This window comes from Ornithodoros turicata, chromosome 3 (genome assembly GCF_037126465.1).
Source record: "Ornithodoros turicata isolate Travis chromosome 3, ASM3712646v1, whole genome shotgun sequence".
In the NCBI taxonomy this organism is placed as follows: domain Eukaryota; kingdom Metazoa; phylum Arthropoda; class Arachnida; order Ixodida; family Argasidae; genus Ornithodoros; species Ornithodoros turicata.
Window position 1 is genome coordinate 100,208,418 of NC_088203.1, and position 25,782 is coordinate 100,234,199.

A 25,782-nucleotide genomic window follows, 5' to 3' on the forward strand; every position below is an offset into this window, starting at 1 on the left:
AACTTGAATTTATGCAAGCTTTTACATGGGACTTTACAGTTTGTAAAATACGGAAAGGAAATTGAACGATGAGAAAAGGTGGGAGTATAGTCACTAGATCACCCTCCCGCAATTCAAATTATAGAGTAATTTACCATAGGCAGGCAACCAGCTTCTCCACGCATAGCAATGTATTTATAGTGCAGACTCATTGTATGAGGCAGAATTGCATAGAGTTCTATCTTTTCAAAGCAGTACGAACAAATGGTCTTGCTTTTATTGTGGTTTCGTTTCATGTATACTTAACTGTACCTCTCTGAAGTGCTGATGTATAGAATGCATGTATGATGTCTAGATCAGACTTTATGCATGACCCTAGGTGATTTCAGGAAAAAAAAATGTAATCACTTTTTTAATGGTTATGATTGTTAATAAAAGTTTTATCGAATCAAATTAGTACTGCTCATTTGTGATACTTTTAATGTCAGTCATTGCTTTTGCAAAGTTACTTATGGAAAGGAAAACATGGAAAACTGTTTCTTTCTTTCTGTCACAGTGCTCTACATTCACTTTTTGTTTTCTAAAATTTTCTAAATTTGCACACAGGATACCAACATCTACTTGAATTCCTTCAATCAAACGTGAAGAACATTTGTTCGGACAAAAACACTCTTTGTACACAGTATGGTTCGTACTGGTTTGCACACAGTACAGTCCGTTTGCTATGAGGGGGCAAATGTGGAAATTTAAGGCATGTTTCAGTGGCATAGCCAGAGTGGGGTTTTGGGGGTTCAACCCCCCTGAGCTTTGTAGTCCATTTGGGAAATCAAAAGTGAGCATAAAATCCTCTTCTCTCGTGTAAAGTGCCAAAACCCTCCCGAAATATTCTTGCTATGCTGCACTTTGATCACATGCTTGTTCAAAAAATGTGGTAGCAGATCAGCTAAAAGATGACTGGTTCTTCATGAGCTTCTCCAATGAACCATTCTTTCCAAGGGGGTCGTAAGATTTGAAATCTTAAGTGCATGCAAATAAATTATCTAAAAAAAAACGCGCACGCACACACAAAGTAAAGCTTGAAAAGTTGGCCAAATTGCCTTTCAGGAGAGTCATATCACAAAACACTTACTTGGCTTCTGAATTATTAGCATAGCTCAAAGAAAAAGAAAAGCAGAAGAAGAAACTACGAGATGCATAAAATTTCTCATGCATGCCTCTGAAACTGAGAGCGCGTGTCAATTGCTAGCTGAAAATTCTTGCAGACGGTGACAGCGGTGACGGATCTGCTTGTCGTAGCCGGCTATGCTTAGGCGGGCAACGAGGATCGTGTGCCCTGGGCCGACTTCACAGGAAGCTGTGCCGACATTTACACATCTGACATCTGAGGAAAACGCAGGGAGAACACCCAGAACGCACAGCCGACGCCCGGATTTGAATCCGGGTCACCTCAATAGCAATAAGGTGATAGCAATGTTGAGTCGTTGAGAATTGGTCGAATAGATGTCTGTCTGTTTGCCATTGCCTGCAGCATGCTGCTCAGCGCTCAGCTGCTCAGACTTTGCGTCCTGGTGAATATTCTTGCATCAGTCTAAAATATTTTCGAGATTTGTGATATCGAAACTGGCATGGCAAATGCGCTGTTGTCTGGCAACACTGGACACCGGTGTCAAGAAAAAATAATCATGGCGGCTGTGTTTCGTTGCGAGTGATGAACTGTAGGAATAAACGAGATAATTTCTGAGCATGTTACTGAAGTAGTAGCGAGAACTTTTCAGATATGGAGGACCTGAAGGCTATGCTGAACTTCGACAACACTTCAGTTCAGTTTAAAGTTAGTGTCACGTCTCTCTTTACTAAAACTCCTTATTTGAAAGATCGCAGTGCCGAATCTTTCATTAGACATCACCTGATAGTGGAAGAACCATTATAAACTACTTGTTATTCCTGCTCAGGTGGTGAAAAAACTTGTACAGAAGATAGCGGAGTCAACTTCAAAAGGCCAGCCCATTTCTGCAGAAAATTCAAAGGTACTCCCTCTTACCATGATGAAGACGCCTATTTTATTTATTATCTTATTCTGGGAAGCTATTTTAGAAGTTAATCCCCAGCTACGTACTGTGTGCACGTTGTTCACGCTAACCAAAAAGTACATGTCAATTATATATGGGGTGTGTTACACCCGTATCTTCTGGCCTTTCGGGATTTTTTTGCCTTCCTGTAAGTATTTTGGGAGTGTTAACGCATGGTTAGGGGTGGTGGTGATTCTGGCGAAATCCCTGGAAAGTACCAGTCATTTGCCGAAAATGTGTAAACCTAGATCTGTCATTGCTTTCTGCCCCCATACAGAAACCACTGGAATTAGACTTTCTGTTGGAAAATTGTTGCAGCAGCAATGCAGCCATTAGTCACAACTCTTGCGAAGCTGTGCATTACCTCGTTGTCCATGGACACATCGATTGGAAGTTTGCCGTGACGCAGCTCTTAGGAGTGCTGTATTCATCAGAGTGAGTTTCTTTTGGTATCACTGCGTTAACACGGAACCTAATGCCCTTCCTTATACTGTTTATCCATTGGCAGACATGTCAGTGCCATCATACTAATCATTGGTAAATTGCTGTTCACTCAAATGCGTGGAGAAATTCAGGCAGGAGCCAAATACAAATGCCCCTTTGGACTAAGGTTAGTAAGAGGCAGTGTTATAAACGTGAACACATTTACAGGTTTAACAGCGGGGCTATGGAAGATATTCGTGACCATTTTGTCATATATCCTCTGCAGGAATCCTACCCATCCTTTTGTGCTGATACTGAGAGAGAAGCCAGACTCCTGGATCTTCCTGCTTGAGTCAATGGAATTGTGCTTTAAGGATCACCAAGGATGGTATGTGACTTACACATAATGCTCTGTGCTAAATAGCTAGCACAGTACCACCAATGTATGACACATGATGCAATAGAAATTTCTGCATTGGATCAAATAGAAACAAATTCAAGTCATACTGAGGGAGGTGATATAGTCATATGAAAAACAGGGTGACCTTCTGTAGAATTTATTGATTTCTTGCTTTATCATCTCGCTATCATTAGTGGTTTCTACCACTCTCTTAAGTGCTTGACTTTAAAGGAGGATGCAGGGGATGTTTTTTTTTTTTTTTTACACTTGCAAAGAAAAAGATGTTTACTCAATAGCATATGATACATGCTTGCAGAATATTTGAAACACCTACCTTACTTTTTTGCAGGGAGACATTTGAGATGTTTTCTCCTGTGTTCACGTACGCAATCTTAAACCCAGGATGGTCCACAAAGCACGCAATGCTCAGAAGTAAACTTTTTCATAAAGTTTCAAACCTACCTACTTGCCCTCGTCATGTACATTTTCTCAAGTGTGCTCTCCAGTGGTTGCCAGTAAGTATCATCCTATGGGTTACAATTGCTGCAAAACACTAAATATGGAACTGCAAAGATGTGGCTTGATGCAGAGGTTATCTTTGAATAGTTGGAACTGCCGTCGCAGACCGATTTTTCGGACTTAAGGAGCCACAAAATCAGTCGGAATTTTTAGACAAAAGGCTTAAATCTGCAATATTTAAAAAAAACTGAATTGAGCACTCACACTGGTTCGAAATAACTGTCGAGACGAGTTTCCTCCGCCGCGCAGACATGGGATAGCGCATTGCGGCAAATTTCTGCTAGCCTACCTTGCCATGATACCCACTGTCGTCTGACCTTTCCGGCGCCAGATCAAGAGCCTGGCCGACTATGCACACGTGTGCAGTGCTGGGTCGGCGCGCTTCCCTTCGTGGCACTGTCCGAGATATCGACTCCCAAAACACACTGTAACGCGCCTGTTTTGGCTCTTGGAAGACGAAGAGTACGAAAAAATAGGCATGCTCCGAAACGTGTATGAAAAACCGGGCAGTCCGTTCGAAGCACGGTTTGAAATATTGTAAGCAGAAATACATTGATTCTATGGGAAGTTTGACGGTCAGTTTTGTCAGAAAAATTGGAAAGTCCAGATTTTTAGAGTACGAAATATCAGTCGGTGACTGTATATAAAATTTACGTATGTACAATAAAAATGATTGAGATTACCACGTGTAGAGGTGACGGATTGCTTTGCCTCTTATCATCACCTGAAACTCGCAGTCAAGCAATCTATCATTGCAATAAATGGCAGTTAAATGCAGTCGCAGCTGGGAGGGGAAGCTCCTTCCCACCGTAGGAACCATGTAAGATAAGATAAGGTACACACACTTGTGTGTCTGCCTTTCAAATGAGCAGAGTAGCAGATTTGGGTCCTATAACCCTGGGGCAAGATTCTCAAGGCACCAGACCGTGCATTGTCCTGAGCCTTGTGATGTCCTGATGTCCTCAGATATTGGCAACGTTACAGTGTCGTTCACCGCAACATGTTTTGCAGTCTTCCACTAGCCTCACACGATCTCATATCTTATCCAGATAGAATTTAAACTTCCTTCCTTCTGATAACAGCAATCAATACATTCTATTCTCATTGCAGCTGCAAACTGAACAAGAGCTCTCCCATGTTGTTCTAGTTTTAGAAGAATGTCTTCCGACCTTAGTCGGTCATAACACGGCGTTACAAAGCTGGGTGTGTGCTCTCGGAATATCCGTTGCTTACGAAGCGTGGAAGCTGCAGGTGAATTCCCTGCCTCTTCTCCAGATTCTCAGCAAAGTGTTCGGTGGTCTCAAGGAAGTAAGTTGCTTGCTGTATGGATACTACCATGCATTACGTGCGTGTTATGTAATCTTAGTAAACTCGTGCAGTGTGATTTCCTGACTGACGTGTGCTTCGTCGAGCTAGCCGTCTGCCTTACCAGAGTGCCTTCTACCTACCTAAGCAAGTTGTTTGATATCTGTGAGTACCACAACGGCGTATTCGGGACTGCTATTGTGAGACTGGCTTCACAGAGCGAGAAATACAGAGGCGGCGGCTTCAGATTTGGGACGGGAACTAGAGCCCTGCACGGGCCCGTGCCCCCGACCCGGCCCGTGGGCCGAGCCGGGCTTGTTATTGTCTGTGTGCTCCGGGCCGACAAAATACGCTAGCACCACGGGCCGGGCCCGGGCCGTTAAAATACGCTACCACTGCGGGCCGGCCGGGCTCTATTTGCTTAGATTCCGGGCCGGGCCGGGCTCTATTTGCTTAGGTTCCGGGCCGGGCCGGGGTGGGCTCTATTTGCTTAGATTCCGGGCCGGGCTTGGCTCTATTTTCTTAGATTCCGGGCCGGGCTGGGCTCTATTTGCTTAGATTCCGGGCCGGGCTCTAGTCACTGGGTCACCGGGCCGGGTCGGGCCGCGTAAAAATATGAAGGCCCGGGTCGGGCCTGGCCATTTTTCCATGCACCCGGGCCGGGTCGGGCCCGGAAAAGTTGGCCCGTGCAGGGCTCTAACGGGAACTGTGAGGGACACAAGCACTTTTACGCAACAGTGTTTTGTGACACCCTCTGTGTGCGCTACCGCCAGTCGATTCAGGAAGGCCAATGATGATGCAAAACGGTTGCTACATGCCAGCTCATCTGAAAGTGATCGAAGGTTTTTCAGAAAGGTTATCGGTTAGAACGTGTCCAAGTACAGTAAAAATAGCTGAGCATCTTCTGAAGTAGCTTGTAAACTACCGAAATTTCACGCGTATAAGCTGCAGGACCCGTCTCTAGGAATGTTTAAAAAATTTTTGCCAGATAAGCCGCGGGCAATACGACGCAACTGATTTGGGCGACAAAAGAGACCATAGAGAAGGCCATAAACCCTTTTTTCCATACTAGGGGGTCGGCATGGTGTACAAGAAAGGAGGTCAGTTCTAGTGTTCTACCCAGATTGGATTGTGCCCTTGTTATGCCCAATCCCCGATTCAAATCAACAAAAAACAGGGCTTAACCCAATGTTTCCCCGAAAACTGCTGAACCAGGGGGAATCCAAAGTCATCACAACTAGTAACACAGAACTTTGCAAACTGTGTTGTAAATGAATAAATATGCTCATACAAACTGTCTATACAGAGACCCCACTGCCTCTTAGATGCATGGACTAAATGTTGATACTCTTGTGTCTACTGGTGTGTCTTGTGGATTATGCTGAATAGACCGAAGGTTTACACCTGATTCAATCCAATTCAATCGTAACTGGATCGAATCAGGTTTAGTTCAACCCGGTTACACCCAAATTATTGAAGCAAAATATAACCTGATATTTAACCTCCAATGCTGCTGAAAAATATGACCCGAAAAAGTCAGGCCCTATCTATCTGTCATCATATTGTCACGTTTGCTCCTGTAATGTGGGCTGTACGAAGGAAAGAAAAGTAGAGTTATATATTGATCTTGTGGATGAGCTGTGCTCATATCTCTTGTGTGAAAACATCATGTAGTAAATTTCACAACAATGAAAAACTAGTTTTCTTTTTAGGCTTTTGCACTTCTCATTTTGCACTGTAATGTCCCCTACACATGTACATAACTTTAATATTTCAGGTGATACATTACTGGACAATGCAAGGCCATCTCCAACGGTCGCATCAATCTTGCTGCTCCCACTTGTCCAGATTTTTACGCATCCACCCGACTCCTTCGATCCTAAGAACCAGCAGACCAAACTCCAAGCGTCTGCCGTCAAGCTTTTAGGCAAGGTTGAAAGCATATGTTACAATTCCGCTTCTGGCGGAAGCGCGAGACTCTCACTAAAGAAACACATCATTGAAGCAGCCATCAGTATCGCAACTTTATCAGGAGCTACGTACGATGCTGTTCTGGTGGCAAAAGTCTTGCATGAGTTTGATAACATTCAGAGCATCACAGATAAGCACCGTTATATAGAAGCAATCGGCAGTGGTGTAGCGTCCAAGAAACAGAAGCCTGAGCTCTTGGTGGTGTTATTGGCCTCGGCTCTGATCGCCACTGCAGACGACATGAATATTCTGCAAAGTGCGTTAGACATTGCCATGAACACTGCAACTAGGACAAAAGATTTGGTGAGCAAAAAATTCTACTTCATTTCATGTCAAGAGGAACCTGCACTATGATGCAATACGGGACATTTACACTACAGGGTCCTTTGCTCTTCTCTGTGGTCCTGTACAAGCTGAGCAAAAGCACAAACCCAGATTTCATCATGGCCCTGCTTTATGCCCTTCCACAAACAGCTGTTCACAAGGTAAGTACGCTAGAATAGGATATAGGACAAGGTTGGGTCGGTATATATGCATTTGGCAAAGTCTGACGTTTCAGACTTTCAAGTTTTCAAAGTTGCCGTTAGGTCATGCCATGCTTTGTGGATTTCTTTTTTTATAACTTTATCGATTTTTGGTGGGTGCACCAGCCATGGGGAAGCCCTCCCAAGAAATTCTTTACCACAGTGGCGTAGCTTACCTATATGCGTAATGTAAAAACCCCAAGGCTAGGGAACACGAAGTGGGGAACACTAGGGGGGCTCGTGTTGTGTCTGTCCCTTCGTGTTCCCTAGTCTCGGGGTTTTTACATTATGCATCATCTTCACCAGCTCGCTTGCTTCCTAGCCATTTTTTCATTAGCTTACCTAATTCTGTAATTTTCGTACAATCTAGTGAGCGGCTTTAAAAAATCTGTAACTTGGAACTGCCTGACTGCTTGCATTTTCATTTCAGTACTGTATTCCACCACTTCACAACACCCTGCAAGCCCTTTCCGTCAATCCCACCTTGAAGGCGTGCTGCATCGTGTGCTTTACCGAGTTGTACAAGAGGCAGCCTCAGTGTTTCCCATTACTGCTGAAAGCAATAGGAGAAGAAGAGATTGATGGATATTGTGATGATGTCTTGCTTTCTAAAGCTTCTGCTATCCTAAATGTGATTAAGCACGAGTAGGTGTTATATTGCAACATTTGATGAACGTATGGGTAGACAAATTTGCCATATAGCTATTTGTAATACTCTTATTTAGATGCAGTGGCGTATCTAGAGCTACCTGCGCCCATGGCAACATGGTTAACATGATGTCCTTGGGGATGCGTTTTCGTATGATCCGCACTAGGTTTCACACTACAACTTCTCTAATGGCAGGTGCTTTAGATCATTTATGAATGTGCCAGGTTGAGTGCCCGACCTGGCACATTCACACCCGACCACATAATGGCGCCCCTGTTCACCTGGTGCCCATGGCACCTGTCCACACCTGCCACACCCTAGATACGCCACTGTTTAGATGTACTTTATTTCTTCTTCTGCAGCTGCTCTCTTCATGGAGTTGATGTTCTACCTTTTCTGTCTGCCATAATCAACAAGTACAAAAATCATCATCAAACAGCTGCAGTAGTTTTAGCTCTACGGGGAATCTCTGAGCTTTGCAAGGCTGAGGTAAGGCAGGCTGCTCCTGCTTTTTGCGACAGTATACCTGTAAGCACAAAAATAACTTTCTTTTCAGGTGATTGACATAAGGTCAACACTCGATGCCGTCATGCCGAAGTTATGGAGAGATGAAAGGCATGTGTCTACCAAATGTTCTGGGCTCAGTGCACTACAGAGTACAACTTGTTTGTCTTGTCACGTACATTTTGCTTAAAGCAAGCGTATTTGTTACAGACCGCTTGTTCTAACTGCTTTATACCAGCTGATATCAGTAGTGCCTCAGTTGTCAGTGCCTTCACTTGAGTATGAAAAGTACGAGAAAGAGCTTCTATCAAAGCTGTGGAAAGTTGTGATAAGAGGCAGCAATGATGTTACTACTGGAGGTGCTTACAGAGCATTGGCAGAATTTCCAACCAATTACCACTCCTTGAAGGTCATACCACCTGAGGTAACTTTACCTTGTCATTATCATTCTCACTTTATTTATTTTTTTTGTATTTTATTTGTCTATATCCCGCTCGGGACTCTGAAGACCACAGTTTTGAAACAAGCATGTCTCTTCTGTCGGCAATAAGTACTACAGGTTTTCCCGGCGATTTTAATCCAAGTGCCAGCTAAATTAATCCATGCCCCATAAAGTTTGCATGGCATTTGGATTAATTTAGCTGGCACTTGGATTAAAATCGCCGGGAAAACCTGTAGTACTGTATTTACATGCATTAAACATAAGATGAAAAAAATTGGGACTCTGTACTCAATAAACACTGAACTTTGGTTTTGTCACTAAATTACAGAGTTGGTGCCCTGTCATGAACAGGCATTTTCTTGTCACGGCTCGAATTATGCTCTTTTCATGCGAGGTCATTTTCTGTCGGAGGCTTAAGATATTCCAGTTATTTTGGAGCTTTGCATAGTATCACGGTAGTTAAAAATCACTCCGCACCAGAACAGTCCACTCACAAACAGCCTAGTGGCTGCCGTCATGCTAAATTACTTTCCCACCACAGGCCAAAAAGAACCTGAAGATTCCGATCTCAAAAGCCTCCACTCCTCTAGAGCTGGCTCAAAACCCTGAAGACGTGCTACCATACACGCCAGGCTATTGCTTCATCGATCTGCTTCAGAGCATTGAGAGTGAAGACGTCTTAGATGGTATTTATCACTCTCTAGACACGTCGAATGATGTACATGTAGAGCCTGAAGTTTCAGGGTTCTACCTGATTATTCCCCGAATTTGCACCCCGAATTGAAGGTTGCCTTCTTAGGGTGAAACCCGATTTTCAACCGGCAAATTGCCGTCCCTTATGTCTGTAGGAATGCACTAACTTACTCGTTTGGCAGCAAATCCAGTTACATCACCGTTTGTACCAAACCAGTACAGTGAGTTTGAGTAACTGAGCCCGATTTCTCCCCGAATTTAGCATACTCGAAGTTTTTTCACGCCGAATTTGCATGAATTTAGTGCACACGTTTATTTACCCGATTTTTCCCCCCGGATTTAGAAAAAAAAATTCCTGAAAACTTCAGGCTCTGCGTATTCGGCAGCTTGAAAGCGGGCCGTCTTAAGATGCCGTCCTTTTTTTCCGCTCTCCGTTTCAGACTACACTTACTTCCTGTCACAGCTGTTGGTGAAAGAAGTGAAGGAGATGCCACGATCTGCATATTCCCTCTCTCAAATGAAGTACAGGGACACGTCGAAAGACCAACAGCGGAGAGTCGTGCCTCAGTTGCTGCAGACATTGTATGAGACAAATAAGTACCCGGGGGTGCAGAGCAGTATCGCAGGTGCGGAGAAAGTCGTATTGTTAGCCTAGTGTATGAAAATGCTCTTTCCTGGCAAGGTTGGTGAATGCGTAAATTGTTTGTAGTTGGAGTCCTCCTGACGTCCGAACCCCCGGTGCAGTTAGACCGCGAGGGCAAACCTCTGAAAAAGTCTCTGGCAGAACAGTGCAAGTTCTACGAACGGCTCATCTCAACCCTCCTTCAGGTACAAATAGAGCCCGGTGTTTTACGGTTGGACACGGTAAAAACCGTTTTTATTCCCCCTATTTTATAGCTCCTGAAATGGACACAATAGAGCCACTGCAAGAAGTATGATTAGGGCCCTGTGTTTTCGGGTTTTATATTTTTTCAGAATTTGGGTGGGGTAACAATCGGGGTTTTATCCTGGAAGCTATAAGACGGGTGAAATCGGGCTATATCGGGTGAAAAAAAAACAGAATTTTGGGTGAAAAAAAAGGAAACACGCATCTCGCATTTTGTATGAACACCAAATGCCCAGCGGCTGTGCTGAGTGGGAAGTGTTGTATGTGTGGCCTTATTGAATCTTTGGCGATTCACGTTTCCGGGTTTTACCCGAATTGATGATGATGCCAATTGGGGGTAAAAACAGGTTTAACCAGGTTTAACCCTAAAACACAAGGCCCTAATTATAATTAGGGCCTGAAGTTTTTGGGAAATATTTTTTTCAAAATTCCGGGGGTAAAAATCGGGTAAATAAACATGTGCTCCAAGTTCATGTGAATTAGGGTGAAAAAACTTACATGTCACATGGGAAAGTGAGCCCCCGGAAGACGCGCAGGGCAACAGCGTTGCCAGATGCCTCTCTTCTCCTCTACGCTGTAAAACCTTCAACCTGCAGGTTCACATTAGCGCAGAAAACCGTCTTTTATGTTTATCTTGGATAATTTGAAACGACCTGTCGCAACACCTTTAATCTCCCTTGGCTAAATCAAAGAGTGATATTAAATGGTGGGACCGTTTAATATCACTACTGTTTAATATCGCTCGTTGATTTACTCACCACCGGCAACTTGACATCGCCTATTTTTTTGCCTTCGCATCTCCCTTGGCTACCTAAAATTTACAGCTGATTCTTTGCCGCGTCCTTTCAGGATGTGCCCCTAGATGCAAACGACTGGTATCGCACGCTGCTTGCTACCAGTGCTTGGAGCATGTTCATGAGGCGAGCTTTCCATGCGGCAGAAGAGAGCCGCAGAGTGGAGCTGGAGCATCTGCGTTCCCACGGGAAGTTACCAGGAAGCGCGGAAGATGTCACTAGGCAATTCAACAGGTCATGGCTTTGGTAGGTGGGCTCCTGACTTTGTACAAAGCAAATGTCACTGTATAATAACGTGTTTCAGGTATGCTCTTGTTCGTGCTAGACTTACATAGCTCTCAATGGGCTTGTATGGCTTACAGAACCAGTGGGTAATTTGAGATGGGACATATACTCAAATCGAGGTTTATGGGAAAATATCAGTGAAGGGTACAGAGCTATGTGGATATATTTGAATTGGTTTCGAAATTGGGATAAAGAATTCATTTTGCAGTGTCTGTGAGATATTTGTATTAGTAGATTTGGTTTGGAAATTTTGCCATTCATACAGCATTCACGGGGCATACATGCTTATCTGTGGATGTACAGTAAAAATTATTTTTACAATGAAACAATGTGTTGTCTCATGGAGCTCATCATTCACAAGAGTGTTGTTTCTTATGGTAATGCATAGTTTGGAACAGCGCCCTTAATTGGTGCTGTAAAACTGCTATAATCAATGATGACGTATGTCTGTGCTTATCACGCGCAGTCGTTTACGCGATCTATTTATCGTGCACGGTGGTATCGTGTTTCGCTTGCCATCGAAGGAACGGACTTTAATGGAGGCCGTACACAGCTGTGTGCTAGTTTCAGTTTCAGTTGGTGAGTGCGTAGCGATGTATTCGTAGATTAACATAACCTAAAAAAATCTGTGTGTCAGTTTGTACTTGTTGTACTATGCATGTTCGTCACTGTTCCCGCAACGTACAGATTGAACCGCACAACCCGCAACGTCTCGGTAGTAAACCGGTACGATATTCAAAAAAAGTTCGAATCGATTTTTGAATATGAATCCAATATGGAAAATATTCTATTTGTATTCAAAGTTTAGAATATTCGCACAACCCTACATTAAATCACATGCCACAGCTTCATGAACCCCTGCATTGTACAAAAGTCAATAGTGCCACCACTGTATCGTATCTGCATATAAACGGTGCACTGCTGTGCAGGCGTACGCTGTTTGTGGGCACAATTATAAATAAAGTATTATTATTATTATTATTATTACCATCATTATTATTATCTTCTTCTTCTGCTCCTCCTCCTCCTTCTCCTTCTTCTTCTTTTTCTTCTTCTTGTTGTTGTTGTTGTTGATGTTGATGATGATGATTACTTAGTGTATGATTTTACTGGTCTCACTGCTCGAGCGTTAATTTCTTTCTTTCAGGGCAAGAGATTCATTGACAGAAGCAATCAAAAAGAATTGTTTGTAAGTCGTCAACTTTATTGCGATTCTGAGCAACACAAACAAAATGAAACATGGCAGTCGTCAAAAAAGTTACTATTTGTCGAAAAAGGTCTTTGTTGAAAAAGTTTCACTTGTTCATGTTCTTGGACACCTTGAGGCTTGTGTTGTGTTTGTTTGTTGTGTGTGTCGGCCTCAGCAGCTTTCATCACAAACAAAAACATGCAGACAAAGGATTTTTTGTTTGCTTTCGTCCCCTGGTCTTATGTCTGTGATAAATTCCATGTTGTCTAGTGGACGGGCAACTCAACAGGCCAACGCTCTGCTTGCTCTCTCGGCATTATTGGTAACAGTGTCGGAATACCACAGTGGGCTGGATATTGCGCTGAAACAGAGTGCCGCAGACGATACAACACATATTCCACCTTCGGAATGGACCAAAGCTGTACTGGATCTTATCATCTCGTGCATCGACAGTGATTATGGTCATGCTGTCAAGATGTTTGACTGGATATTCAAGGTAGGGAAAAGTACCGTTATGACTCTTATCATGCTTGGCTCCCTATGCTCCCTGTTTGCTGGTGATCATTCAGCTGATAGCACTGCTTAGTGCCAAAGTTGTTACTGTTTTACTTTTCTGCATTTCCGAAGTGACTCGCAGTCCCCTGTCAAAACCATTGAAGGACATAATTGTTGCAACATTCGCCATGAAATATTCGCCCTGAAGCGCATAACATTTAACAAGGTGTTGTTGCGATTCCCCTTCAAAGTAAAGACAATGGAGCAGGTTTTACCAGAGCTCTGGACGTTTTTTTAATGAAGATAAAAAGATAAAAGAAAAGGAGGGCCAAGCATGTGCTTCTGGATGATAGAACAGATAAGGCCTCGTGCAGCCTGGTTTTGTCCCCTCAAATGCCATTCTGACTTTGGCACCGAACTACCATATCACCGCGCATTTCTCGGCACGACAGATTTTGTGACGTGGACCAGATTTTCGAAATCGCACCACTGATCTCGTACCTCGGCATGCTTCGAAATACGAGTTTTTCCGGCATGCTGGTCTGGTGCAGCAATATGGTGATTCTGACATTTGTACTAAGTCATTAAGAGCTTCATTACAATTTTGTGGTATATCTCACTCCCAAAAGTGGCTGTGAGAGTCTTACAGACAACTCCGAAGGTATTCATTTCTAAGATAAATGTCAATAATGAAACACAAATGAATGATTGAAACACCGCATCAGCACCAATCTGAGTTGCTAAGTTACAGTACCAGGTGTGTCTGCCCTTATACAGAGCTCTACAAAGTCCACCTCGGGTGGCTCAACGCTACTGCGCAGTTGTGCGTCTGTCAGTGCCAGCTGGGTGGTTCCATACCTGCATCAAAAGGACCCTAAGCTGGTTCCCAGTCTCCTGGAGAAGCTGATGAATCAGCTGGCACTTGAATCATCTAAGCCAGCCCAGCTGTTGCTCGGCATTGGGCTGGGGTTCTTTATCCAGGCTACATCGAGGGAAGGTCTGCTTGAAAGTACCAGGGAATCGGGAGGCGTAAGTACTTCGCCCGTAAACGGTTGAATGTTGCTAGTGTTGGGTACATGACTAGACCCTGAAGTTTTCGGGTTTTATTTTTTCCAAATTCGCGGGTGGGTGGGGGGGTAAAATTCGGGTCAATCGCTCGATGTCGAAAATTCATGCAAATTCGGGCGGAAAAATTACCATCAGACTGAATTTGGGGATAAATCGGGCTCTGTTGTTGAATAAACGTTCGTCGTCCAGCCTATCCAGAGTATCAGACGTTGAGGTCAACCGCGAATTTTGTGAAAAATTAGTATGTCATTGCTGTGAGGTGCCTACCTTAGGTGCAGTCTTGTGGGTAGAAATCGGGTTTAACCCTAAACCGGCGAACCTCGATTCGGGGTGCAAATTCGGGGAAAAACCGGGTTTAACCCTTAAACTTCAGGGTCTATACATGGCATAGGGATCGTGGAGAAACACTCTTTGAAGATTTCTTTCATCTTTTCTCAGACGAAGGGGTTGGTCAAGTACATTGTGAAGAACTTGATGTCTTCCTGCTTTGACAATGGAGACACTGAACCAAAGTATGTCTTATTTTGCTGGATGTTTTTTTTTTTATTGGGTTATCCGCACAATTTTTAACCACAGTCCTAGAGTTGGCCCAAGAATACTGCAGGTATTTAGTGCCGGAAAATTTCAGCTCTGCACAGAGATGCGCTTCTGTTTGAAGAGGTGTCATTTTCTCATTCTAAACAGTCGAGATGATCTCAGAATATATCTGCTTCCTCAAAAAGTTGTGAGTAAAATGTTCAGGATTCGTTAAAACATTGTGGTAATCAGCATGCGATATTTCAGTATAAACAGGCTCCCCAAGGTTTCCTAGGTCAAGGGAACATCTACCTTAGATATGCAACTATTAGTCTGAGCATCCAAAATACACACAAAAATTACACACAGAATCACCACCAAAACAGAGGACTGACTAGGAGAAGTCAGGACTTATTAATGCTTGCAGGGCTGGGGACCTCCTATGTCTCACGCTCTGCTTATCAGGCCTCAGCCAAAGCAGGGACGAAGAGATGAGGAACCTTGTGCTTGTGGCATGTGCTAAGTTCTGTGAAGTGCTTCATGCAATGGACTCCAGGATGTGTTCGTTTGAGGTAAGCTCTGCATATCCCACGCCCTGCGTAGGGTTTTCCAAAGAGATGAGACCTTATGTATCATTGTATCATATGTATCATTACATGTATATATTACATTACATTACATTACATTACCTTGTATATTTTATATACAGGGTGTTGTTTTTTTTATATTGAAAAATTTTTGCAGTTGCGTTATATGGCCAGGCGAACATTCTCTGGAAAAAAGTATGTAACTACAAGATCGCTAATTACCTAAACTTCATTAATTAACTTCAAGTTAACCTCAAAACGTGCGTACCGTAGTTCTTGTTTCGGCTCATTTACGGAGCGATATTAAGCGATGTATATTTCAACACATGTGCGCATTTAATCGTTTTTTAAACATGGAATGTCTTTCAACGAGGAATATCTCCTGTTCTGCTATATCGCTTTTGCATGAAATCCCTTAATTAAAGAGTTAATGAATTTTAGGCAGTTAGCGATCTTGTAGATACATACTTTCTTCAAGAGAATGTTCGCCTGGCCATATAACTCAACTTCAAAAATGGCATCTATTTTGCTCTGCTAGTTTATTTTATAAAAATTCTGTAACAAATAAAAAAAATACACCGTATACTATTACATTATTATTACATATATATTATTACATTACATTACATATTATTATATTACATAACATTACATTTATTACATGACTACATACATACATGGGACCTTTTACTCGTTTATTTAGGTACACTGCGTGTGCACCGCTGTTTTGATTTGCAATGCTGCTTCTACGTTGTTGACGATGGATAATGTCGAAGAGCTTCTTCTCTGGTTTGAGAAACGGCGCCAAGAAAACGCACAGGTACTTTCTCTACTGCTAATAAATCGTAGAGCTTTTTTGATTAAATGAATATCTACAATTAGACAATGCTTTTTCTTTTTTTTCAGTGCGTTGGCACTTCAGTTTCTCTGGGAATTCTGGTTTGTATGTTGCAAGAAATGAACCACCCAAAAGCGGAGATACTCTACAGATCTCTGCATAGTCATTGGATATCCATTTTAGGATCAGAGGTAACACTTTCCACTTGCCCATTTATAACAATAAGTAGCATATTGTAGTTTTAGATAAACCTTAAAAAAGAAATGCCATTGACATTCTTCCAGAGCCAGCCAACCCTATCTCGTCTTGCCGCAATAAAGGGTCTCTGCATCATGTCGAGTGGTGGGCGACTTTTGCTCATGGTATGCTTTGTATATTATCAACATTTTCTTCGGCGAAACAATATTTTTTTAAGCATCCACTTTTCTTGAAGGTGAATGCTAAGGAACAATCTTCTGAAAGAGGGCTAAAAGAAGTTTTTGACCTGCTCTTGAACATGATGAAGGTGTCGAAGGATACTGGCTTACTGAGTTGTACGGCATGGCTACTTGGGGAATTGCACATTGTTAACAGCGGCCAATCGCAGAACACCTCTTCGGGTCTGTTAATCTGCTTCTCTCTTTTGTGGCTGGAGGACTGGACGTTGACAACAGCTTTCTCCTGCAGTTCCTTCAAGTTATGCCTACCTTGGAGAACAGAGCATACTCTGGCCCCTAACAAATTTTGTAGCCACATCCATCAAATCTGGTAATATGGTATTATACGTTGCAGTTTATGACATCGTAAGGCTCGTGGAATGTTGTATGATTTACAGGCAGCATGGATGTTCACCTGCAAGCTTGTATCAAGGCTCTGAAACATGAGTTTCCACGTGCGCTTCCACCATTCAACTGGACTGCGTTGCTCACGCCCCTGATGACAGCTGAGGACGGTGAATACAATATCGATTAACATCATGGTTAACAATAGTTAACAATAATGTCGGGTTATTAGAAATTGTCAACTAAAAATTGTTATTAAAAATAGTTAACAATCACATCAGGTCATTAAAAATTTTTAACTAAAAATTGTTATTCAAAAAAAGTTAATCATTATTTTAAAATCATCAGGTTCTTAAAAATAACATCGTTAACCATGACATCAGTTACAATATCAATTAACATTTTGGTAAATGCAATATAAATCAACAATACTATCAATTAACATCTGCGATCAATGGCTTCATTTTTAGACTGCCTTGACCCTGAGCAGGTCGTATGCCTCAGAACACTTAGTGCAGCCGGATTGAGAGAATGATATTTCTATGAGACAGCTGGCTCAGTTCACAGGTGCTCAAAGTTCATGAAGTATCTTTTCTTCAGCACCAGCACTTCCTCCACTAGTGATCAGTGTTGCACTACAGAACAGCTCATCATCAGCATCTATGTGCGCTTTCCTGACTACGTGCGTGTCGGAGCCCCTTCTACACAGCCTTACTGTATGCAGCAAATACTTTTCTTTGCTTTGGCTTTGTGTAATGGAACTCTGCTCTCATTGGACAAATATGTGCATTTCATATCAACAGCCTGAATGTGTGAACATGCTGCTGTCATCGATACCCATGGTCGCAAAAGTTGTTCCTCCTGCGAACTTGAAGCCATTCTTGAAGCTGGTGACCATAAGGGGTAAAGCATCTACGACAGACATGGAAGCTATTGTTAAGGTATCGTGATTGAAAGGAGCAGTAGGGTGTTGACATGCTGATGCAAGGCTACAAAAGAATCAGGTATCAAGACAAGGAAAGAGAAATTTCTGTGCGTTGTCTCTTTCCTTGTCTCGAGTACAGTCGTTTTGTAGTTAAAGGGGTTGTGAAACCATTTCCAAACATTTGAAACAGTAACGTTTTAAATGTTGATTTACGTGAACTATACATGCACATGGAAATGCTATGTTTCTGCAATCCCGCGTTACGAAGCTACTGCACTCTTAAGGCCGCGCTTGCTCAGTGAGCTCCTGCGTCACTCTGAGCTCTTCATCTCCTTTTCCGTTTCTATGGCAACGTAGGTGGTTGCAAGAGTGGGCCGGCCACCAGAGAACTGCCTTCGGTATGGGTGACATTGGGGCACTTTGCACTAGCTTGCACTACAGTTACTATACAAGACGTCACTTCCCATTTGTCTGCCGACCTCTCTTGGCGCTGTTTGGCACCACTGTCCACGGTGGCTTGAAAAGATAGTAGTTTTAAAAACATAATAGTTAAAAAGCCATTCAAAGGAGGGGTGTCGAATCCACGGACTGCAACATATGAAAGTGAGCCATACACTTAGTGGGCTGCTTGTGGTTTCTCAACCTCTTTAAGGTGCATTTGATGTATTGATGAAACAAATAGGGATAGGCAGCAGAATAGAGTAGTAATCTTCTTGCCTTTCGTTCACACATAGGGGATGATCAAAGTCCTCAACATTGCTGACCTTCCCTCAGCCACAACCTCTCTCGTCAACGCAGCCATAGTAGAAATCTTTGGGAAGGCTCAGCAGCTTTTCAGCGCTTGTCTGGAATCCGGACTGATGTCAGTTTTGTGCGAATGCTTCCTGCTACTTTCCGAAATGTGCCAAGATGGTATATTGGACAGCTTGACAAACATCCCCATGGTAATCTACCTCCACACCCGCTTGTGTGTGAAGGGCAGGAGACCCATCAATGCCACGTGCAATCCATTTAAGGCAGCATGTAGCATACCACAAGGGTAGGTAGTGTACTCTCTTGTCATCGTGCGAAGTCAACATTGCCAACATTGTGCGCAGGGAACGGCTTGACATATTGAAGTTGCTACTGCGGTGCCTGGAATTCGACGATGGTGAAAACTGTACGCAGGAAGTGATCAGATGGTTTGTGGACTGTTTGATGATGGTGAAAGAAACTGCAGAACAAACTGCCCCAAACATCCTGGTAAGAAAGAGTTCCATATTGAGGTGTTCCTATGAAAGACTCAAGGAATGAAGTTAGTTCTCAGTCCTGGTCTACTCCCATTCCGCCCCCCATCCAGTAAAGTATAATGACACACTACAGTCGCCGTCCGATTTTTCGGACTCTGCGGGGATCGCGCAAGAGTCCGAATAATCGAGCCGTCCGAAAAAACGAATTTTGCTTCAAAATAAACTTTACAAAGCCCTAGTAGGCTGGAAAAATTTGTCGATGCTTAGCTAACGCGCTTCCAGCTCTGCCTGATAACATCAGCTTCTATTTCCCGAAGCGACATTTCGTCACTGTAAGTACACTGACAGAGGCACCGCCGTCATCAAGTCCGCAAGTCGGCTTCACCTAACGCATGCGTGCATTAGGTGAAGCTCGCTTTACAGCGCTGTCGCGCGACTCGCGGGCGAACAGCACGTGCTGGGCCGTTGGCCAAAAACGAAGACGCAAAAGCGCTACGACAGACCTCTTCTACTCAGGGGAATGGAAAATCAACAATCATCACTGCCTCTTTTTTTTTCTTCAATATTCTAGTTGGTTGATTTCTTTTGATACGAATTTCAGATGATACCTATGTTTTCCTTCACCCCATGAGACAAATTCGCGGGTTGGGCAAACAGAGTCCGAAATATCGAGCGACGGAGCTGCACGACGTCCGAAATTTTGGACGTTCTTATACATCATCTCTATGGGACCCGCGGCCGTTCCGCGAACGAGTCCGAATAATCGAGCATGTCCAAAAAATCAGAGTCCGAAAAATCGGTCGGTGACTGTAGTTCCAAAGGAATGCTCATTTTACAAATGACCCTTTTGGGCCACTACTACTAAGAAATAATCTCACTGTATGTCTTGTTCCTAATCTAGTTTCTACAGTACCAGTTGCAGCTGGTGTCTCTGGTGGCAACAGCACTTAGCCGGCTACACATTCAGCACAACCTCATACATCACCATGACCTACCGAGCACCCTTTTATTGTTGTTGCCAAAAGCACTAGTCTCTCTGCTGAGTTCACCTAAGTGGAACGGCATCGTGCAAGTGGTGAGCATTGACATTAACCGGTAGTAAAACACGAATGTACCAAGCCTTCCCATCCCAGGTATTCGACTGGCTGTTGCATCTTCTCGACAAGCCACGGCTGCACGATCTTAAGCCACAGCTCCTAGGATGTATATGCAATTTGAGATCTACTGAAGAGTACAAATCATCCATGTGGGTGCAGTCAGTGTCGCATATAACGCAATAAGCTTTGTTTCATAAAAACTTTCTAGAACAACTTGACTTGATCAAAGTGTCAGAGAAATGACGTCTTGCATGCCTTGCCCAGGATAGCATTATGATTTTCTAGGGCACCAAACTAACATGATTGTTGGAAAGAACATGTAAAGGACTTTATTTCTGTGCTGTCTAATTTCCATGGGAAAAAGGCAAGCAGATAAAACGTCTCTTATGTTGAGGTCATCAATGCAACAAACTCCTCGTAGTTGATTTGTCCGTCCCCGTCAATGTCTGCCTCTCTGATCATTTCATCCACTTCCTCCGTAGTGAGCTTTTCACCCAACGATGTCATGACGTGTCTCAGCTCGGCGGCCGTAATGAAGCCGTTGCCGTCCCGATCAAACACCTGCGTGGAGAGACACTACGCTGGACGGTACGTCTTCGGCTGAAAAGTTATCGACCCACCTTAAAGGCATCTCGTATTTCTTCCTCCGTGTCGGTACTATGAGCCTTTTTACTCATCATCGCAAGGAATTCTGGGAAGTCGACGGCTCCAGAGCCGTCCACGTCTACCTCAGCAATCATGTCCCTCAGTTCGGCCTCCGTGGGATTTTGTCCGAGGGCGCGCATCACCGTTCCAAGTTCCTTAGTGGTGATGACGCCATCACCATCCTTGTCAAATAAGGCGAATGCTTCCCGATATTCTGCTATCATCTCCTCGCTTAGCTGCATGGTGCCTTTTTTTGAAGTAGCAGCAGCAGCAGCAGCCTGCTTGGGTGCAGCTTCAGGATGTGACTCTGAGGCCTGTTTTAAGGTTTTGACACATGCTGACATCAAGTTATACGAGAATCCTAGTGGGGCCCCCCGGGGCTGTGGAAAGGCTGTAATACGTATCACCGTAGCACTCGCATTTCCTGCATGCGTATAGTATTGCTATACCACGTACGGCATATATATGGCAAACGGGGGGAGTGGGAACTGTGCACGTCATGCCGCATGCTTTTGTAGCAGACTATGTACGGCATGTTAAGGTACTTGCTCAGTGTTGCTGGACAAGAGATGGACCTTGAAAAACGAAATACCTAGCAGAAAATATGGGGTAAATTTTTGGTTAGTTTTCTCAGATTTACTACTCAGATACTACTCTGGTTTAGTGTATGACTGTCGAGGCAGTGAGGATGACTGTTGGCAGGAACGGAGTTTATTCCGTACCATGCGCGTTGTATAAGCAAGCGTGAGAACTCTCTCGCGCACTTCCCACAATGCCAGTGCGTCGTCTGACACAGAGCCCATCAAACCGGCATATAACATAGTGTCATTGGTCTTTCCTGGGGTCGTAAGACACTGTACCTTAGGCTGTAGTACGTAGCGTAGCCAAGAAAATATTTCAGGACGGTTTCTATGGGAACTTTATATGGGGGAGGTGGATTTCACCTCCCCCATGTACCCTCTCAAGATGCACTATCAAGGGTACAGTTTCTATACCCACATCCATAGGCGGAGAGTTTTCAATCTGCTGGAGGGGGCCGGGGCACAACGTCTCCCCCTTTTTTCATGCACAGAGGTCGAGCAGGGTGTCCGGAATTCCGTGTTGCGACGTTCAGAGGCAAATTTTCACAGGATTTCCATGATCACTCGCATGAAACACGCAATTCTTAGGATATCCTTCGACATTTTCATCTTGAGTGTCATCTGGGTAGACAGACTGGGGGAAAGTTCTGGGGGGGCTCAGGCCCCCAAGCCCCCCCACAATCGGCGCCTATGCCCACATCTATACTGTTCTCATAGCGTTTTTATTTAAAAATCTGGAAAGGATAAAAATAAACACTAGGGGTGTGCGAATATTCGAATTCTCCAATTCGAATCGAATATCAAACGCTCGAACTATTCGATTCGCGAATCGAATATCCAATATTTGATTTTTCGAATATTCGACTATTCTACGAATGTGAACGACACAACCCGAAAGTGGGCTTCACCTGATGTTTCTGTGCATGAGGAGGAGCCTGCTTTACGAAATTGCTCTTGCTGCTGGACCAACACAGGCGGGACGGTGTGTTATCCAAAGTTAGTTTTGTAGACATCGTCTGTGGAAGGGGTGGCGCCCCTCCAACATGCAGTTTAGCGGTGCCGACGAGGGGCTTTGATTTGATGTCTGTGAGGTTGCCTTTAAAAAGTTAGGAATCTTGAATAATGACTACAGCCTACGAACAAGAAGGGTGTCTTAAAGATGTCCTTTATGTCCAAAAATTTCAGTAGTGCAACTTCCTAGGGCGAGTGCAAAGAAACTAAAGGGTGTTCATGGCAAGGCTGAGGCAGGATGCCGATTCGTTTGTTTCACAAATGGCCTGTGGTTGTCTGAAACAATTACAGCCTCATCCGTATAACATGCTACTGCCTGACATAAAATTTTGAAATGAAGGTAACCACTCCAGTACTGCAGTAAGTGTAGGCTCACCTGAAAAGCAGGAAGCACTCTCATGTGAAATTAAAGAGTAGGGGCTTTAAACAGAAGAATTGCATGTCTCTCTTGTGGCAGGCCAGGAAAATTACACTAAAGCCATGGGCTACAAAATGGAAACTTTTAGTGCGAAAGTCACATATTGTAAATTTTGCACGAATATTCGATTCGGTATTCCGAATTTTTTCCCTCATTCGATTCGATGTTCGATTCGACTTAAAATATTCGGATTCGCACACCCCTAATAAACACCCTGTAATTTCTTATCAATAATACCAGTTTCTATAGCACTTGCAAGGCATATGAGTAAACGTATAAGGGCAGAAGGCAACTGTTAGTGCTGTTCACATATGTGTTAATTGGTGGGCTCCTTCTCAAGCTGTCGTTGAGAGTCTAACAAAACATAGATGTTGCTGGACACTAGACATGCACCGCTATGAGCATTTGCCTTTGGTCCCACTCTTCTGTAGCACTGCTCATTGGTCCTATCAATCAACTTCATCCAGTCAGTGATTTATACGACCTTCCCCCACCCCTTCCCCGCTACGCCCTTCAAAAATGTTGGCTACACCCCCTCCCTTTCTTTCCTGTGCACCCTCTGCAGGGGGCCATTTGTCATTTCAGCTTTAGACACGTTTGGGCTGTGTTATACATAAAGCAGCTTGTTACAGCATAACTGTACAAGCTTTATTTTTTTAATTTTTATAAATAAAATTATTGGAGCTGCCAAGTCGTGGTCTTCACAGGCGGATCATGAGACCAGGCGGACATCCCGTAGGACAGTGACGGCTAATTACCTAAACTCATTAATTTGTTAATTACATGTTCCTGGCGAAATGCGGGATAGCAGAAGTGGAGCCAGCCCAACCTCTTTGTAAAATATCCTGAAACAAGCACGTGCTTTGAGACATAAAACAATCTTTTGTAGCGATGGAGCTGGAGATGGAGTAGGGGCTGATCTTATGGCCAGATAGACCGCTTTCAGGACCAGATAAGCCGAAAGTCTTGTCGTTTCCATGCTCGAGAAATGCGTATAGTTCTGGTTTCGACGGATCTGCATATCAAAATTTGGCACCTCAAAGTTTGTGCTAGTTTCAGGATTTTCAATCAAATTATGATTGCCTCCAATTCTGCTATCTCGCATTTTCCTGGAAACATTTAATCTGAAATTTGAGATTGTGTTTATTGTGTCAAGTTATGAAGTTTTAGGTAAGGAGTCGTCCAGGAGTTGCGTGCGACTTCTCACAGAATGTCCTCCTGGCCGCGGTACCGGTCTGCAAAAATGTCATCAGTGCTACTCTCAGCTTTGAAAAGAAAATCCGTACAAAGCACCCTGTATTAATCCATGACGAACCCCCCCCCCCCCGAGCACATAATGCACATAAACACATAATGCACACAAAACTATATTGACTTGTTCATGTGTCTCACATCACATATGTGACTCAACTGACTTTGATTGTATTGAAATCTAAGCTAAATACATAAAGCACACAAGCTATATTCACTTGTACATGCATCTGACCTGAAACGTCTATCATGTATCTGACTCAACTGAAAGTCCGAAACTAACGGGCTTACAGCGAACACATTTTAGTGTAGAGAGCCTATGCTCACAGTAGAAAAACATTTCTGCTACATTGGTAATAGAAAAAGCTGGCTCTCGGTGCCCTTTTAAGAGATCGCTTAATTGAAAATAGCCGCTCCACATCTCCTCAACCGCCCTCTCAAAATTTTTTCGTCACCTCACCTCACCTCACCTCAATCTCAATTTCGGAAAATTTTCCTCACTCACCTCACCTCAACCTCCTTGTCAAAAAATTCTCCTCACCTCACATCAACCTCCTCCTCAAAAATTTTCCTCACCTCACCTCAATATCCCTCTTGAAACATTTCCTCACCTCACCTCAATCTTTCTTTTGAGAAGTTTTCCTCACCTCAATGTGCGTGAGGTGAGGGTGAAGGCACCCTCACCCTCATTTGCCCTCGTGAGGATGCCCACCTCTGGTTGTCACTAGCATCAAGGTCAAAGCAAGGGAAAGAAAGATAAAACAAGAGGTGGGAACACCTCCTCCTCTCCGCGCATCTTCCGTGCGCTCTTCTTTGCAACAATCATGCGGGCTAGGCTAAAGCGGAAATTTTACTAATTTTTTTCGACTATTTATGTTGCGGTACTGTGCATAGTTTTTATTGGGTCTGTGGTTATCCGTGGAGGACTTCATATTTCTGTTTAAAAAAAAACAGGTTCGCTCCGCAATTTTCAACGTTCAATTGCAAAAATAAATTTCCCGCAGTTAAAAATTGTCCAAAGCCTACCTCAATGGTGGCAAAAGTTTCCAGGAGGTAGCCGAAAGTCACACAATCCTTCGGCGAGTACGTCGCCAGTTAGAATTTTTATCGCGTTAGGTGAAACATCCTGTATATGCCTCCAGCTCGCTTACTTTTTATCTATATTTTATCATTACCCTTGGCATACGTACCTTAGGTTTGAGTGAACTTTTCTCTGCCTTAACAGCGGCTACTGCTGGTGCAACTGGACCACCTCCAGGGCTTTCCTTTGATTTGACTTTAGTCGGTTCTTTTGGAGTTTCTTTTGGTGCTTCCTCTTTAACTTCTCTTTGGGCTTCCGTCGGTGCCTCCTGTTGAGCTTCTTTTGGTGCTTCTTTCGGTGCTTCTTTCGACTGATCTTTTACTTTGGACTTTGATGATTTTCCTTTTGACTTATGACGTCCTGCGTGATGTGAAGTTGGTGGTTGGTCGTGTGAACCAGGAGGATCTTGCGCTGCAGACGACTGTCCTGCCGACGCTGGTTGTCCTTGTGCCGTTTGAGCAGGTGGCACGGGCTGCCCAACAGACTTATTGCTCGAGGACGGCTTCATGGACAACCACGCGACAGACAATCACTGCATTCTGCGAACTTCCACTTTCTCGGACCTTTTGAATACAGCGCGCTTTCGCTTTGCTCAATTGAGGGTCACCACAAAAGCGAAGTCTTCGGTTCCTATGTTGCTCCCTGAA

General features: G+C 43.7%; 2 protein-coding genes across 2 annotated transcripts; one reads left to right on the plus strand and one right to left on the minus strand.

Annotated features, from left to right (window-relative positions):
• The first annotated feature begins 1,640 nt into the window (after nucleotides 1-1,640).
• LOC135388990 (focadhesin-like) lies at nucleotides 1,641-20,369 on the plus strand. Its single transcript, XM_064618886.1, has 35 exons — nucleotides 1,641-1,810; nucleotides 1,932-2,006; nucleotides 2,326-2,483; nucleotides 2,557-2,658; nucleotides 2,758-2,859; nucleotides 3,221-3,386; nucleotides 4,501-4,698; nucleotides 4,770-4,860; nucleotides 6,473-6,969; nucleotides 7,047-7,151; nucleotides 7,621-7,835; nucleotides 8,202-8,328; nucleotides 8,396-8,454; nucleotides 8,554-8,767; nucleotides 9,327-9,471; nucleotides 9,919-10,104; nucleotides 10,188-10,306; nucleotides 11,214-11,404; nucleotides 12,591-12,632; nucleotides 12,903-13,128; nucleotides 13,905-14,156; nucleotides 14,634-14,707; nucleotides 15,139-15,283; nucleotides 16,002-16,118; nucleotides 16,205-16,327; nucleotides 16,421-16,498; nucleotides 16,570-16,735; nucleotides 16,803-16,883; nucleotides 16,951-17,067; nucleotides 17,498-17,613; nucleotides 17,701-17,838; nucleotides 18,557-18,861; nucleotides 18,920-19,064; nucleotides 19,953-20,126; nucleotides 20,185-20,369. Exons 1-35 carry the CDS (start codon nucleotides 1,757-1,759, stop codon nucleotides 20,329-20,331), a joined length of 5,250 nt encoding a protein of 1,749 aa, XP_064474956.1. The 5' UTR covers nucleotides 1,641-1,756; the 3' UTR covers nucleotides 20,332-20,369.
• A 93-nt stretch (nucleotides 20,370-20,462) lies between these two features.
• Nucleotides 20,463-25,696, minus strand: LOC135388996 (centrin-1-like). The gene is made up of 3 exons (XM_064618897.1): nucleotides 25,245-25,696; nucleotides 20,769-21,107; nucleotides 20,463-20,709 (listed from the first exon to the last, which is right to left on the minus strand). Exons 1-3 carry the CDS (start codon nucleotides 25,641-25,643, stop codon nucleotides 20,533-20,535), a joined length of 915 nt encoding a protein of 304 aa, XP_064474967.1. The 5' UTR covers nucleotides 25,644-25,696; the 3' UTR covers nucleotides 20,463-20,532.
• Nucleotides 25,697-25,782: the final 86 nt, after the last annotated feature.

Excerpts from the sequence above, each read along its gene's own strand:
- LOC135388990 (XM_064618886.1), top strand. The coding sequence starts at position 1,757 with ATGGAGGACCTGAAGGCTATGCTGAACTTCGACAACACTTCAGTTCAG. Across the intron at positions 11,405-12,590 it reads TTCAACAGGTCATGGCTTTG|GGCAAGAGATTCATTGACAG; the intron begins GTAGGTGGGCTC and ends TCTTTCTTTCAG. Across the intron at positions 14,708-15,138 it reads AATGGAGACACTGAACCAAA|GGCTGGGGACCTCCTATGTC; the intron begins GTATGTCTTATT and ends TAATGCTTGCAG.
- LOC135388996 (XM_064618897.1), bottom strand. The coding sequence starts at position 25,643 with ATGAAGCCGTCCTCGAGCAATAAGTCTGTTGGGCAGCCCGTGCCACCT. Across the intron at positions 21,108-25,244 it reads AAAGTTCACTCAAACCTAAG|GCCTCAGAGTCACATCCTGA; the intron begins GTACGTATGCCA and ends ACCTTAAAACAG. Across the intron at positions 20,710-20,768 it reads AAATACGAGATGCCTTTAAG|GTGTTTGATCGGGACGGCAA; the intron begins GTGGGTCGATAA and ends CTCTCCACGCAG.